The 16,723-nt window shown below is 38.5% G+C and overlaps 1 protein-coding gene across 1 annotated transcript; it reads left to right on the top strand.

Moving 5' to 3' along the window:
* The first annotated feature begins 11,272 nt into the window (after positions 1–11,272).
* Positions 11,273–12,314, top strand: Vom1r2-ps1 (vomeronasal 1 receptor 2, pseudogene 1). The gene has a single exon (XM_063280766.1). It carries the CDS (start codon positions 11,273–11,275, stop codon positions 12,218–12,220), a length of 948 nt encoding a protein of 315 aa, XP_063136836.1. The 3' UTR covers positions 12,221–12,314.
* Positions 12,315–16,723: the final 4,409 nt, after the last annotated feature.

Here is a 16,723-nt window from a genome sequence, read left to right as displayed (position 1 = left end):
CTGTCTAACTCTTTGAAGAATTGGATTGGTATTTTGATGGGGATTGCATTGAATCTGTAGATTGCTTTTGGTAAAATGGCCATTTTTACTATATTAATCCTGCCAATCCATGAGCATGGGAGATCTTTCCATCTTCTGAGGTCTTCTTCAATTTCTTTCCTCAGTGTCTTGAAGTTCTTATTGTACAGATCTTTTACTTGCTTGGTTAAAGTCACACCGAGGTACTTTATATTATTTGGGTCTCTTATGAAGGGTGTCGTTTCCCTAATTTCTTTCTCAGCTTGTTTCTCTTTTGTATAGAGGAAGGCAACTGATTTATTTGAGTTAATTTTATACCCAGCCACTTTGCTGAAGTTGTTTATCAGCTTTAGTAGTTCTCTGGTGGAACTTTTGGGATCACTTAAATATACAATCATGTCATCTGCAAATAGTGATATTTTGACCTCTTCTTTTCCGATCTGTATCCCCTTGATCTCCTTTTGTTGTCTGATTCCTCTGGCTAGAACTTCAAGAACTATATTAAATAAGTAGGGAGAGAGTGGGCAGCCTTGTCTAGTCCCTGATTTTAGTGGGATTGCTTCAAGTTTCTCTCCATTTAGTTTAATGTTAGCAACTGGTTTGCTGTATATGGCTTTTACTATGTTTAGGTATGGGCCTTGAATTCCTATTCTTTCCAGGACTTTTATCATGAAGGGGTGTTGAATTTTGTCAAATGCTTTCTCAGCATCTAATGAAATGATCATGTGGTTTTTTTCTTTCAGTTTGTTTATATAATGGATCACGTTGATGGTTTTCCGTATATTAAACCATCCCTGCATGCCTAGGATGAAGCCTACTTGATCATGGTGGATGATTGTTTTGATGTGCTCTTGAATTCGGTTTGCCAGAATTTTATTGAGTATTTTTGCGTCGATATTCATAAGGGAAATTGGTCTGAAGTTCTCTTTCTTTGTTGTGTCTTTGTGTGGTTTAGGTATAAGAGTAATTGTGGCTTCGTAGAAGGAATTCGGTAGTGCTCCATCTGTTTCAATTTTGTGGAATAGTTTGGATAATATTGGTATGAGGTCTTCTATGAAGGTTTGATAGAATTCTGCACTAAACCCGTCTGGACCTGGGCTCTTTTTGGTTGGGAGACCTTTAATGACTGCTTCTATTTCCTTAGGAGTTATGGGGTTGTTTAACTGGTTTATCTGTTCCTGATTTAACTTCGATACCTGGTATCTGTCTAGGAAATTGTCCATTTCCTGAAGATTTTCAAATTTTGTTGAATATAGGTTTTTATAGTAAGATCTGATGATTTTTTGAATTTCCTCTGAATCTGTAGTTATGTCTCCCTTTTCATTTCTGATTTTGTTAATTTGGACGCACTCTCTGTGTCCTCTCGTTAGTCTGGCTAAGGGTTTATCTATCTTGTTGATTTTCTCAAAGAACCAACTTTTGGTTCTGCTGATTCTTTCTATGGTCCTTTTTGTTTCTACTTGGTTGATTTCAGCTCTGAGTTTGATTATTTCCTGCCTTCTACTCCTCCTGGGTGTATTTGCTTCTTTTTGTTCTAGAGCTTTTAGGTGTGCTGTCAAGATGCTGACATATGCTCTTTCCTGTTTCTTTCTGCAGGCACTCAGCGCTATGAGTTTTCCTCTTAGCACAGCTTTCATTGTGTCCCATAAGTTTGGGTATGTTGTATCTTCATTTTCATTAAATTCTAAAAAGTTTTTAATTTCTTTCTTTATTTCTTCCTTGACCAGGTTATCAATGAGTAGAGCATTGTTCAATTTCCACGTATATGTGGGCATTCTTCCCTTATTGTTATTGAAGACCAGTTTTAGGCCGTGGTGGTCCGATAGCACGCATGGGATTATTTCTATCTTTCTGTACCTGTTGAGGCCCGTTTTTTGACCAATTATATGGTCAATTTTGGAGAAAGTACCATGAGGAGCTGAGAAGAAGGTATATCCTTTTGCTTTAGGATAGAATGTTCTATAAATATCCGTTAAGTCCATTTGGCTCATGACTTCTCTTAGTCTGTCGACATCACTGTTTAATTTCTGTTTCCATGATCTGTCCATTGATGAGAGTGGGGTGTTGAAATCTCCCACTATTATTGTGTGAGGTCCAATGTGTGTTTTGAGCTTTAGTAAGGTTTCTTTTACGTATGTAGGTGCCCTTGTATTTGGGGCATAGATATTTAGGATTGAGAGTTCATCTTGGTGGATTTTTCCTTTGATGAATATGAAGTGTCCTTCCTTATCTTTTTTGATGACTTTTAGTTGGAAATTGATTTTATTTGATATTAGAATGGCTACTCCAGCTTGCTTCTTCTGACCATTTGCTTGGAAAGTTGTTTTCCAGCCTTTCACTCTGAGGTAGTGTCTGTCTTTGTCTCTGAGGTGTGTTTCCTGTAGGCAGCAGAATGCAGGGTCCTCGTTGCGTATCCAGTTTGTTAATCTATTTCTTTTTATTGGGGAGTTGAGGCCATTGATATTGAGAGATATTAAGGAATACTGATTATTGCTTCCCTTTATATTCATATTTGGATGTGAGGTTATGTTTGTGTGCTTTCATTCTCTTTGTTTTGTTGCCAAGACGATTAGTTTCTTGCTTCTTCTAGGGTATAACTTGCCTCCTTATGTTGGGCTTTACAATTTATTATCCTTTGTAGTGCTTGATTTGTAGAAAGATATTGTGTAAATTTGGTTTTGTCATGGAATATCTTGGTTTCTCCATCTATGTTAATTGAGAGTTTTGCTGGATACAGTAACCTGGGCTGGCATTTGTGTTCTCTTAGGGTCTGTATGACATCAGTCCAGGATCTTCTGGCCTTCATAGTTTCTGGCGAGAAGTCTGGTGTGATTCTGATAGGTCTCCCTTTATATGTTACTTGACCTTTTTCCCTTACTGCTTTTAATATTCTTTCTTTATTTTGTGCGTTTGGTGTTTTGACAATTATGTGACGGGAGGTGTTTCTTTTCTGGTCCAATCTATTTGGAGTTCTGTAGGCTTCTTGTATGTCTATGGGTATCTCTTTTTTTAGGTTAGGGAAGTTTTCTTCTATGATTTTGTTGAAGATATTTACTGGTCCTTTGAGCTGGGAGTCTTCACTCTCTTCTATACCTATTATCCTTAGGTTTGATCTTCTCATTGAGTCCTGGATTTCCTGTATGTTTTGGACCAGTAGCTTTTTCCGCTTTACATTATCTTTGACAGTTGAGTCAATGATTTCTATGGAATCTTCTGCTCCTGAGATTCTCTCTTCCATCTCTTGTATTCTGTTGGTGAAGCCTGTATCTACAGCTCCTTGTCTCTTCTTTTGGTTTTCTATATCCAGGGTTGTTTCCATGTGTTCTTTCTTGATTGCTTCTATTTCCATTTTTAATTCCTTCAACTGTTTGATTGTGTTTTCCTGGAATTCTTTCCGGGATTTTTGTGTCTCCTCTCTATGGGCTTCTACTTGTTTATTTATGTTTTCCTGGAATTCTTTCAGGGATTTTCTGAACTCACTTTCTGATGCTTGCCTGACAAGTACTTTTCCTCAGGTTTGTCTTTCCAGTCCTGTGATGTTCCTTTATAACACAATATTATGGACATAAAATTTTATCTAAAAGCAAATTAAATCATTGATAATCATTTCATTAATGTTGGTTAAAAGGCCACATTTATTCCTTAATGCATATATGCTGATGGCAAACGATTGCTGCTTTACCCTGACTGTGTAGGGTTTCATTACACTGGGGCTATATCTGGCTCAATTTTTTAGACCCCATTCTATCTGTTAGCTTGGTGAAATGCTAGAAGACTTTGTTAAGATTTTCCATCAAGGCGAGTATGTTAGCACACACCTTCACTTTCAGTACCTGGGACACAGAAGCAGGCAGATCTCTGTGAGTTAAAGGCCAGCCTGGTCTGCACAGTGAGTTTCAGGACAGCCATAGCCAAGTACATAGTGAAATCCTGTCTCAAAAAATCCCATCATATTGGTTGTGATTGTTATACCGTCTATAATTTTCTAAGCTTGATTATCTGTACCTTAATTTTATCCTAAAATTAAGTTTAATGTTGCTGTGGAAATAGGGTTGTTTTACATACAGAAATCGTGTTTCCGTAACATTTCTTTTCTAAAATATAACTTATTTAAGGTGAAAACTTCCTATTAGTTAAAATTCTTCCATTTTTAATATGGAATATTTGTACATCTTCCTTACAGTTGAATATCATAGATACACAGTATATGCAAAGTGTACAGTGCATACACTGTGTATGCATAGATAGCCAGTGTTGTAAGGAATAGTTTTTCTAATGTACATTGGAACACTCCAGCTGTATGCTGAGCATCATATGCACAAGGGACATTTTCCCCCTTCTCAATTGTACTTTTTTTTTTTTTGCAGTGTTTGCAGTGGTGTAAAGTGGTAAGTCTTTTAACACTCAGCTAAAATGTGCATCTTTTTCACCATTCCTCTAGCATGCCAACATACTGATGGTTTCATTCACAGAAAAAAAAAGAATATTTCCAATTTTGCTCTCAGTAAAATTCAAAGAGCCTGTCCTAAGTAATATGTGTCATCTGTATTTTGGGGATGGTGAATGTGATTGAATTAAAATCAACATTCTTATTTTCCATTTCTTTTTTTTCCATCTTTATTAAATTGGGTATTTCTTATTTATGTTTCAAATGTTATTCCCTTTCCCAATTTCCATGCCAACATCCCCCTAACCCCTTTTCCTCCCCTTCTGTATGGGTGTTCCCCTCCCAATCCTCCCCCCATTGCCACCCCCCCAAGAATCCCATTTCCATTTCTTACATGTGTTTTTACAACTGGATAGTTCATTGCTTAGTGTTTGGAACACATCTGTATATTTCTTATGGTTTAAATTTTTTTTCTTTCTTTTTTTCGGAGCTGGGGACCAAACCCAGGGCCTTGCGCTCGCTAGGCAAGCGCTCTTCCACTGAGCTAAATCCCCAACCCCCATGGTTTAAATTTTTATTGAGATTTTTCTTTATGCTTGAGAACTTCACACTTGTGTACAATTAAATATGAATATTTATTTGAATTCATCACTTTTTTACAACTGATATCCTTTTTATTTTTATTTCATTTTTTAGTATATTTGTTTATCAGTATTTAAATTCTGTTTTCTTTTTTTTTTATTATTAACTTGAGTATTTCTTATATACATTTCGAGTGTTATTCCCTTTCCCAGTTTCCGGGCCAACATCCCCCTCCCCCCTCCCCTTTCTTATCGGTGTTCCCCTCCCCACCCTCCCCCCATTGTCCCCCTCCCCCCAACAGTCTAGTTCACTGGGGGTTCAGTCTTAGCAGGACCCAGGGCTTCCCCTTCCACTGGTGATCTTACTAGGATATTCATTGCTACCTATGAGGTCAGAGTCCAGGGTCAGTCCATGTATAGTCTTTAGGTAGTGGCTTAGTCCCTGGAAGCTCTGGTTGCTTGGCATTGTTGTACATATGGGGTCTCGAGCCCCTTCAAGCTCTTCCAGTTCTTTCTCTGATTCCTTCAACGGGGGTCCTATTCTCAGTTCAGTGGTTTGCTGCTGGTATTCGCGTCTGTATTTGCTGTATTCTGGCTGTGTCTCTCAGGAGCGATCTACATCCGGCTCCTGTTGGTCTGCACTTCTTTGCTTCATCCATCTTGTCTAATTGGATGGCTGTATATGCATGGGCCACATGTGGGGCAGACTCTGAATGGGTGTTCCTTCAGTCTCTGTTTTAATCTTTGCCTCTCCCTTCCCTGCCAAGGGTATTCTTGTTCCCCTTTTAAAGAAGGAGTGAACCATTCACATTTTGATCATCTGTCTTGAGTTTCATTTGTTCTAGGCATTTAGGGTAATTCAAGCATTTGGGCTAATAGCCACTTATCAGTGAGTGCATACCATGTATGTCTTTCTGTGTTTGGGTTAGCTCACTCAGGATGATATTTTCCAGTTCCAGCCATTTGCCTACGAATTTCATAAACTCGTTGTTTTTGATAGCTGAGTAATATTCCATTGTGTAGATGTACCACATTTTCTGTATCCATTCCTCTGTTGAAGGGCATCTGGGTTCTTTCCAGCTTCTGGCTATTATAAATAAGGCTGCAATGAACATAGTGGAGCACGTGTCTTTTTTATATGTTGGGGCATCTTTTGGGTATATGCCCAAGAGAGGTATAGCTGGATCCTCAGGCAGTTCAATGTCCAATTTTCTGAGGATCCTCCAGACTGATTTCCAGAATGGTTGTACCAGTTTGCAATCCCACCAACAATGGAGGAGTGTTCCTCTTTCTCCACATCCTCGCCAGCATCTGTTGTCCCCTGAGTTTTTGATCTTAGCCATTCTCACTGGTGTGAGGTGAAATCTCAGGGTTGTTTTGATTTGCATTTCCCTTATGACTAAAGATGTTGAACATTTCTTTAGGTGTTTCTCCGCCATTCGGCATTCCTCAGCTGTGAATTCTTTGTTTAGCTCTGAGCCCCATTTTTTAATAGGGTTATTTGTTTCCCTGTGGTCTAACTTCTTGAGTTCTTTGTATATTTTGGATATAAGGCCTCTATCTCTTGTAGGATTGGTAAAGATCTTTTCCCAATCTGTTGGTTGCCGTTTTGTCCTAACCACAGTGTCCTTTGCCTTACAGAAGCTTTGCAGTTTTATGAGATCCCATTTGTCAATTCTTGATCTTAGAGCGTAAGCCATTGGTGTTTTGTTCAGGAAATTTTTTCCAGTGCCCATGTGTTCCAGATGCTTCCCTAGTTTTTCTTCTATTAGTTTGAGTGTGTCTGGTTTGATGTGGAGGTCCTTGATCCACTTGGACTTAAGCTTTGTACAGGGTGATAAGCATGGATCGATCTGCATTCTTCTACATGTTGACCTCCAGTTGAACCAGCACCATTTGCTGAAAATGCTATCTTTTTTCCATTGGATGGTTTTGGCTCCTTTGTCAAAAATCAAGTGACCATATGTGTGTGGGTTCATTTCTGGGTCTTCATTTCTATTCCATTGGTCTATCTGTCTGTCTCTGTACCAATACCATGCAGTTTTTATCACTATTGCTCTGTAATACTGCTTGAGTTCAGGGATAGTGATTCCCCCTGAAGTCCTTTCATTGTTGAGGATAGCTTTAGCTATCCTGGGTTTTTTGTTATTCCAGATGAATTTGCAAATTGTTCTGTCTAACTCTTTGAAGAATTGGATTGGTATTTTGATGGGGATTGCATTGAATCTGTAGATTGCTTTTGGTAAAATGGCCATTTTTACTATATTAATCCTGCCAATCCATGAGCATGGGAGATCTTTCCATCTTCTGAGGTCTTCTTCAATTTCCTTCTTCAGTGTCTTGAAGTTCTTATTGTACAGATCTTTTACTTGCTTTGTTAAAGTCACTCCGAGGTACTTTATATTATTTGGAATTCTGTTTTCTTGAATGACAAAAATAGTGCTTGCTACTCTTTTGTGATTCCACTGATCATTGATGGTATCTGCCTCTGCTAGTCATAGTGAGTCTCTTCCATTTGTATTCAGATGGTAGTCTGGTATTTTATCCACGACCTCTTATTCTTTGCAGTAGAAATACTAAAGACATGACTAGTGGGAGGGAATTTTCAGGACCATGCTAGGGATGAAACGTGTGAAAAGTTGGTACATCTACAGATAGATAGAGAACTAGGAAAAAGGATAAGTAAAAACAAATTTCTGATGAAGAGTGAGGAGGGTAACCATCAATCTGGGATAAAACTTGGGAAGCTCTTGGTGATTCCAAAGAAATAAATATGAGTCTAAAATATCCATAAGGAACAGGAGAGATGAAATGTGTTTTCAAAGCTTAGAGGATGGTGGGTCTTGTTTAATTATATAATGTATTGTAGAGTACCCAATTAATTAATTACTCAAATCAATCCCTCCAGCAGCACATTCCTCACTATCTGCCCCAGTGTTCTGGGTTCCTGAATGACACACACACCCGCACACGTGCGCCCACACACACATACACACACACACACACACACACACACACACACACACACACACACACACACATATTTTTAATATGCCTTAAAAGTTCAATGGCTGGACTACTTCCTAACATCCACGGGGCTATTCCACCTTCCCCCAGTATTTCCAAATTATTGCTTAATAAACTCTATACTCCATATTGGCTTGCATGAACCCAGTCAGACAGCCCTCTTGGGATCCTGCTCACCCCTGGATCCTACATTGTGCCTATGCTCTCTGTCCTGCATCTTCTCAGTCCTGGTGCCTTTAAACTCCTCCCTGCATGGCAGATCTCCATTTTCCTCCTCCTTCCTCTCTGTTCCTAACCTGGGATTCCTAGAAGTCTGACCACAAACTACCCTTCCCAGCCATTGGCTGCACACAAACAAGGAGAACCAACTGAGAGCAGGGTCCCTCACTGTCTTACATATGGACATGCAGATTCTGGGCAAGCAATTCTGTGGACCCAAATTAACATAATACAAGCAGCATTAGGCCAAAAGTACTACATTTTACAATTTTTGCCCATTTAGAAAGGTTCCTTTCTCTGAGACATAAGTTGAACATAACTATAACAATAATATAAATTATAAGGTCTGATATACACTTAACATCTAGTCTATCAATTCTGTACATTTAGATATAGTAATCTATTATCTTTCCTAACTTAATGAGTTTATATTTTGTGTCTGAATTATGTTGATTTTTTTACTTGTATCACCATCTGAAAACCATTCTTTTAAATCTAAAACATCCTCTTTAATGGCAAATAAGTTAAGTTTGATTATGAGTCTATAACTAGTTTTCAACCGCATCAGAAATCTGAGAAGGGATTAAACATTAGCTGAATTTGTAGGAAACACAAAGACATAGCTTCCAACTTAAACAGTTTGTAGAGACAGCTGACTGCCTGGACAGTCTCCTATATCCCTATAATTTTGAAGCATCTGTGTTTAGCCTTCTGGACCTAAAACAAATGACAGACTTTAAGTAAAGCAGGAATTATGAAGGACTATCTTATCCTGTCTTGGCAGAGGTAAGTTCTTGACTATATCATATTGGATATAAATCATGTGTCCTTTCCTGGACAGTATTTTTTTGTCTGTAGATTAACTAGGGAACTTTTTACCCAGTGGCTAGCTTGTCACAATTGTAGCAACACTATGTAGAGGTAATGATATTTACTTTTTTCTTTAAAGTAGAATGGGTATACTGTGAGTAGCAGACATTTCTCCTTCTCAAAAGATCTATTAATAATGAAGTGATTAGAAATGTCATGTTTTGTGGATCTTTGACATTTTTGAAAACCATCTATCTACATATGTAGCATAACTAAATTGTCAAACATTGATTACTCTTAGCTATTTACTCTTTTAATAATATTGCAAACATTTTATTATAATTAAATCAGAATCTTACATTACCATGAGTTTATTATCTGATCTTTAACTTGTATTACTTAATCATCTTAATCAGTTTGTTACAGAATCTATTAAAAGGACTGACACTTAGCCTTGTATTCTTGAATGAGTTGTGGGAATAGATTACTAAACTTACTCTTAAACAACACAATTTATAGGCATAATTTTACATTGGCAAAAATCTCTAAATTGTGATACGAAATTAAGGTTATATTTTCTTACATTGGGGAAAATTTATATATTGATAAAAGTTTAAAGTTTCCATTGGTATAAATCTTAATATATTGATATAAAATTTAAAATTAATATTTTTACTCTTAGGCATTGTGCCTATATAACTCATTCTTTAAGTAGTTCAAATGTAGGTCTCTTTATGTAGAATATCTTGAATGTCCTGGCACTCATGCCATATCATATTTATAGTGTATAAGAAGAATTCAGACAGGCACATTGGGAAAATTCTAATAGATCTTGTCAGGATAAAAAGAGACTGTTCAGGAATCCACAGATAACCTTCAAGGAATAAACGCTTGCATTTCAGGTAACAAAAATAGGGATATCAGTGCAGGATTAAGTCTAAAGTTGTTATACAACAACTCCACACACATACACCAAAATCCACAGAACATGGGTGGCATAACAATGTTGTGAAGTCCATGGTCACAGTTCAGGAATCTTGTGTCATTGTCATTCTCTGTGTAACTGTGGTCCCAAGAAATCTACTTCTGTACCATGAATACAAAAGAAGCTTCAAATAGAAATAGAATTCAGATGTCACAATAACAAAATATATAAATCTTTGTCAGAGTGGGTTTATCAATCAGAACCAGCCTGATAGTTTTGGTCACTGAATATCGCAGAAAACACATTTCTCTGAAGATGTGATGAATACTGTGGGATATGTAGTCTCTCATGCTGACCTTTGTGTTCTGCCTATCAGCTGCTCAGCTCTAAGTTGTGAGCAAAGTAAATAGATAAAAATCAAATGAAATGCCTCAGAATAGTGCTGGGTAACCTGTAGAGTAGAATGAGAGGCAAAGAGTCCCACAGGGAAAGAATAAGAATTTAGTAATCACTATGCTGACAGAAATGTATGTGCGGTCCAAACACTAAAGGTCATGTACACACATTACTACATATGTGATAGAAGCAAATGTTGCTGTAAACATGAAAACATTGATACTTAATGTTAAAGAAATAATATTAACTACTAGATAGAAATGATGGCTCAACAGTTAAAGACCATTAACTGCTCTTACAGAGATCCAGTGTTTGATTCCAAGGCTTTTATATAATGTACAGACATGCAGGCAAAACACTCATATACCTGGTATAAATAATTTTTAAGTCCCTCATAACATGAACATTTGGCTTTCACGTAGGTCAACATATCCTTCTGCCTGAAATAATAGAATTCAGGATGTTTGGGTGGACTCGACCCTTTATTATTCTCAACACTTTATTTTATCCCCTAAGATGGCCAAGAATCCCAGGAATGCAGTTGCTAAAGTGTCATCTATGGACCTAACATTGAAATGAGTTTTACATTTCTCCAGTTGGTGGTGGTGCACAACCTTGAACCCAGCACTTGGGAGGTAGAGTTAGGTGGATCTCTGTGAGTGTGAGGCCAGCCTGGTCTACACAGCAAGTTCCAGACAGGGCTACACAGAGAATCCCTGACCTGAAAAACCAAAAGAAGATACAAAGAAGAGAAGGAGGAGGTAGAAGAGAAAAGGAAAGAATTGGACATTTCATCCAATCTCTCTGCTCCTGAGCAGTATATTTTTCTACAAACACCATTTATATTTTTTGAATACAGTTCATTCATTTGGTACTCTAGACCTAACAAACCTGACCCACATGAACATCATGCTTTCAGGTGACACCATCTTCCAGATCTTTCTCATATTGCAGTTCAGTCTTGGTGTTCTAGGGAACTCAGCACTATTTTTGTTATATATATACACTTTCGTCTTCAGGCCTCAGTATAAGAAGTTGATAGATTCAGTTTGTATTCACCTGACAATAGTCAATATTTTGCTGATCATATTCCTATTGACAAAAGATATCATGTTATCCTTTGGAGTACCCAATTTTCTGCACGATATCGGTTGTAAGGCAGTTTTGTTTTCATTCAGAGTCAGCCGGGGTCTGTCCATCTGCAGCACCTGTGTTTTAAGCACGTTCCAAGTCATCACCATCACTCCCAGTACTTCTAAGTGTGCCTGGCTTAAGCCTAGACTCTCTACATGGGCTTTTTCTTCTTTACTTTGCTCCTGGCTTATTAACATACTCATCTATGGATATATGCTTCCAATGGTAGTAGCCAAATCCAATAATACTCTTGCTGGCCATGGATATTCAGATGGTTATTGTATAAACAAGCACCCTGGGAACCAAAATTCAGGGTCATTTCTTAGCATTATCCTTATTCATGATCTCTTCTATGTGACCATCATGATGTGGGCCAGCCTCTACATGGTGATTTTCCTCGACAGACACCGCAAGGTAGCCCAGCATCTCCGCAGCCCTAATCTTTCCTCCCAGACATCTCCTGAGCGCAAAGCCACCCACAGCATCCTGTCTCTGGTTAGCTGCTTTGTGTTAATTTATTGGTTGAACAACTCTGTCACTCTTTATGGCTTTTATGCAAAGGAAAAAATTCCAAAACTGGAGTCAGTAAATTCACTTTTGACAACATGCTACCCAACCATCTGCTCTTTTTTACTCATGAAGAATAATAAAGTTATTCTGCAATTCATTTCTTCATTTTCTGTACTGAGAATGACCTGTTTTCAAAGTTCACTCCATGACTGAACAGAAACACCCACGTCTAGGCAATAAAACAATGTCTTAACAATTTTCATAGAATTAAGAATTTGAATGCAGACCTAGCTGGTTTGGTTTGCTTTGCTTTGCTTTACTTTGGTTTGATTTTTTTTAAACAGGGTTTATCTGTGTGGCCTTGGGTGTCCTTCAACTCACTTTGTAGACCGGGTTTGCCTTGAACTCACAGAGACCTATAGGCCTCTGCCTCCCACATGCTGAGATTAAAGGCATGTGCCAAATAGAATTACATCATATACCCACCTCTTTTTCTTTCCTCCTGACCCACCCAACAACCTTCCCTTATACCTTCCCTCTCCTATTCCATCCCCCACATACACTGTTAAGTTCATAGCACTTTGTCCCTCAATTATGATCGTTACACACAGGTGTATGTGTGTGTATATATGTATATGCACCAATATATAGATATACCATATGCTAAATCTATTTCTGTTGTTTGCATACATAATGACCACTCTGCATTGGACAACCAATAAAAGAGTTCATCCTGGGAGATGCTAATTCTCCTTCAAGCAGTCCTAAGTTGCATATAAGTTTTTGTCTAAGATCAGTACCTCCATGAGAATCCCCCCAAGTTAATTTGTCCATTGTTATTGTCATTGTGTCCATCTTGATTATATAGCCATTTGTAGATGAGACTCTTTCATGGCAAACTTACTGGTATTCTGGCTCTTAAAATCTTTTTACCTCCTCTTCTGCAATGTTCCCTAGGCCATAGATGCAGGAACTTTGGTGTAGAAGTAGCCATTGGAGTGGGGCTCCACACAATCTGTTGATATCTACAACACTGTGGTCAGTTTTTGCTTTCTGTGATGGTCTCTTTTTGATCTGAAGATTTGGAACTAGGAACCAAATATGAAAAAGAATATGCACTTATCATTCTGGATCTGATCATCCATACTTTTCTAATGAATTCAAATAAAACATTTTCAACAATCTTGCCATGACTGCAATCCTTTGATATGTTATAAGCTTCTCTATCTGGGGTGAATGTTTTCTTACATAACCCAATATAAAATCTTCTGCAACTGCTGGCAACTAAGCACAACATTTTGTATTCAAACTTGAATTGGATTGGAGTGTCTGCCAAGAAAAACCTAGTAATACATTTACAGCATTTCCAACTCCCCCTTAGGCCCTCACACTCCCCTATCACCCTACTCTTTCTCAAACTCATGGACTCTTCCTTTATAATTATTACTATTATATACATATACTTACACATACATATTATACATTGAATATATGTAAACTACTGAATCCTGTTAGTGTTGCTTGTCTGTATCTGTTTCAAAGGCTGATTACTTAAGGATGGATAAAATCTCAGGGGCTTTATACTGATTCCCCTTCTCTCAGCAGTCATCGATTCCCTATAATTCTTCATTTGGGGGTGAGGTCTTGTGAAATTGTCCCAACCATTTTGGCATCTCCGCTGGTGCTGTCATTATGCAGGTATCATCTGGACAACCACATTGTTGAGATTGCATAGTTGCAGCTTCCCTGTCATGTACTACAGTAACTATACTAGTCTTATGGGACTTACAATCTGTGGAACCCCTCTTCTAATGTCGACTCTGAGATTGAGGGGTAAAGATTGCATTGTATTAATTGAGAATGGGTACCCCAAGGTCACTTCTGAATTTTGATAAGTTGTGGCTCTCTACGGTAGCCTACGTCTGCTGCAAAACAATCTCCTGAAAGAACAGGAATTCAAGGCCCATACCTAAACATAGTAAAAGCCATATACAGCAAACCAGTAGATAACATTAATCCAAATGGAGAGAAACTTTAAGCAATCCCACTAAAATCAGGGACTAGACAAGGCTGCCCACTCTCTCCCTACTTATTCAACATAGCTCTTGAAGTTCTAGCCAGAGCAATCAGACAACAAAAGGAGGTCAAGGGGATACAGATCGGAAAAGAACAAGTCAAAATATCAATATTTGCAGATGATATGATTGTATATTTAAGTGATACCAAAAGTTCCACCAGAGAACTACTAAAGCTGATAAACAACTTCAGCAAAGTGGCTGGGTATAAAATTAACTCAAATAAATCAGTAGCCTTCCTCTACACAAAAGAGAAACAAGCCAAGAAAGAAATTAGGGAAATGACACCCTTCATAATAGTCCCAAATAATATAAAATACCTCAGTGTGACTTTAACCAAGCAAAGTGAAAGATCTGTATGATAAGAATTTCAAGTCTCTGAAGAAAGAAAATGAAGAGGATCTCAGAAGATGAAAAGATCTCCCATGCTCATGGATTGGCAGGATTAATATAGTAAAAATGGCCATTTTACCAAGAGCGATCTACAGATTCAATGCAATCCCCATCAATTCCAACCCAATTCTTCATAAAGTTAGACAGAAAAATTTGCAAATTCATCTAAATAACAAAAGACCCAAGATAGCTAAAACTATCCTCAACAATAAAAGGACTTCAGGGGGAATCACTATCCCTGAACTCAAGCAGTATTACAGAGCAATAGTGATAAAAACTGCATGGTACTGGTACAGAGACAGACAGATAGACCAATGGAATAGAATTGAAGACCCAGAAATGAACCCACACACCTATGGTCACTTGATTTTTGACAAAGGAGCCAAAACCATCCAATGGAAAAAAGATAGCATTTTCAGCAAATGGTGCTGGTTCAACTGGAGGTCAACATGTAGAAGAATGCAGATCGATCCATGCTTATCACCCTGTACAAAGCTTAAGTCCAAGTGGATCAAGGACCTCCACATCAAACCAGATACACTCAAACTAATAGAAGAAAAAGTGGGGAAGCATCTCCAACACATGGGCACTGTGGAAATTTTCCTGAACAAAACACCAATGGCTTATGCTCTAAGATCAAGTATCGACAAATGGGATCTCATAAAACTGCAAAGCTTCTGTAAGGCAAAGGACACTGTGGTTAGGACAAAATGGCAACCAACAGATTGGGCCTACAACAATTAGAGGCCTTATATCCAAAATATACAAAGAACTCAAGAAGTTAGACCGCAGGGAGACAAATAACCCTATTAAAAAATGGGGTTCACCAGATGCCCTTCAAGAGAGGAATGGATACAGAAAACGTGGTACATCTACACAATGAAATATTACTCAGCTATCAAAAACAATGACTTTATGAAATTCATAGGCAAATGGAGGGAACTGGAAAATATCATCCTGAGTGAGGTAACCCAATCACAGAAAAACACACATGGTATGCACTTAGTGATAATTGGCTATTAGCCCAAAGGCTTGAATTACCCTAGATGCACAGAACACATGAAACTCAAGACAGATGATCAAAATGTGAATGCTTCACTCCTTCTTTAAAAGGGGAACAAGAATACCCTTGGCAGGGAATAGGGAGGCAAAGATTTAAACAGAGGCAGAAGGAACACCCATTCAGAGCCTGCCCCACATGTGGCCCATACATATACAGCCACCCAATTAGACAAGATGGATGAAGCAAAGAAGTGCAGGCCAACAGGAACAGGATGTAGATCTCTCCTGAGAGACACAGCCAGAATACAGCAAATACAGAGGCGAATGCCAGCAGCAAACCACTGAACTGAGAACAGGACCCCCGTTGAAGGAATCAGAGAAAGGACTGGAATAGCTTGAAGGGGCTCAAGACCCCATATGATCAACAATCCCAACCAACCAGAGCTTCCAGGGACTGAGCCAATACTCAATGACTAGATATGGACTGACCCTGGGCTCCAACCTCATAAGTAGCAATGAATAGCCTAGTAAGAGCACCAGTGGAAGGGGAAGCCCTTGGTCCTGCTAAGACTGAACCCCCATTGAACGTGATTGTTGGGGGGAGGGCGGTAATGGGGGAAGGATGGGGAGGGGCACGCCCATATAGAAGGGGAGGGGGAGGGGGGCTGTTGGCCTGGAAACTGGGAAGGGGAATAACAATCGAAATGTAAAGAAGAAATATTCAAGTTAATAAAGATAAAAAATTTTCTTAAAAAAAAAATAGAAACACACACAATATATACATATATATATATATAGAACTCAAAAAGTTAGACTACGGAGAGCCAAATCAGCATATTAAAAAATGGGGTACAAGCTAACCAAAACATTCTCAGCTGAGGATTATCGAATGGCCAAAAAGCAACTAAAGAAATGTTCAATGGTGTTGGGGATTTAGCTCAGTGGTAGAGCACTTGCCTATAAAGCGCCAGGCCCTGGGATCGGTCCCCAGCTCTGGAAAAAAAAATGTTCAACATCTTTAGCCATCAGGGAAATTCAAATCAAATCAACCCTGAGATTCCACCCCACACCAGTCAGAATGACTAAGATAAAAAACTCAGGTGACAGCAGATGCTGGCGAGGATGTGGAGAAAGAGGAACACTCCTCCATTGGTGGTGGGATTGCAAACTGATGCAACCACTCTGGAAATCAGTCTGGAGGTTCCTCAGAAAATTGGACATTGAACTACCTGAGGACCCAGCTAAA

Source organism: Rattus norvegicus, chromosome 1 (assembly GCF_036323735.1).
Source record: "Rattus norvegicus strain BN/NHsdMcwi chromosome 1, GRCr8, whole genome shotgun sequence".
In the NCBI taxonomy this organism is placed as follows: Eukaryota; Metazoa; Chordata; class Mammalia; order Rodentia; family Muridae; genus Rattus; species Rattus norvegicus.
Note: the sequence above shows the minus strand (reverse complement) of the source record. Positions and strands in the feature narration are given on the sequence as shown.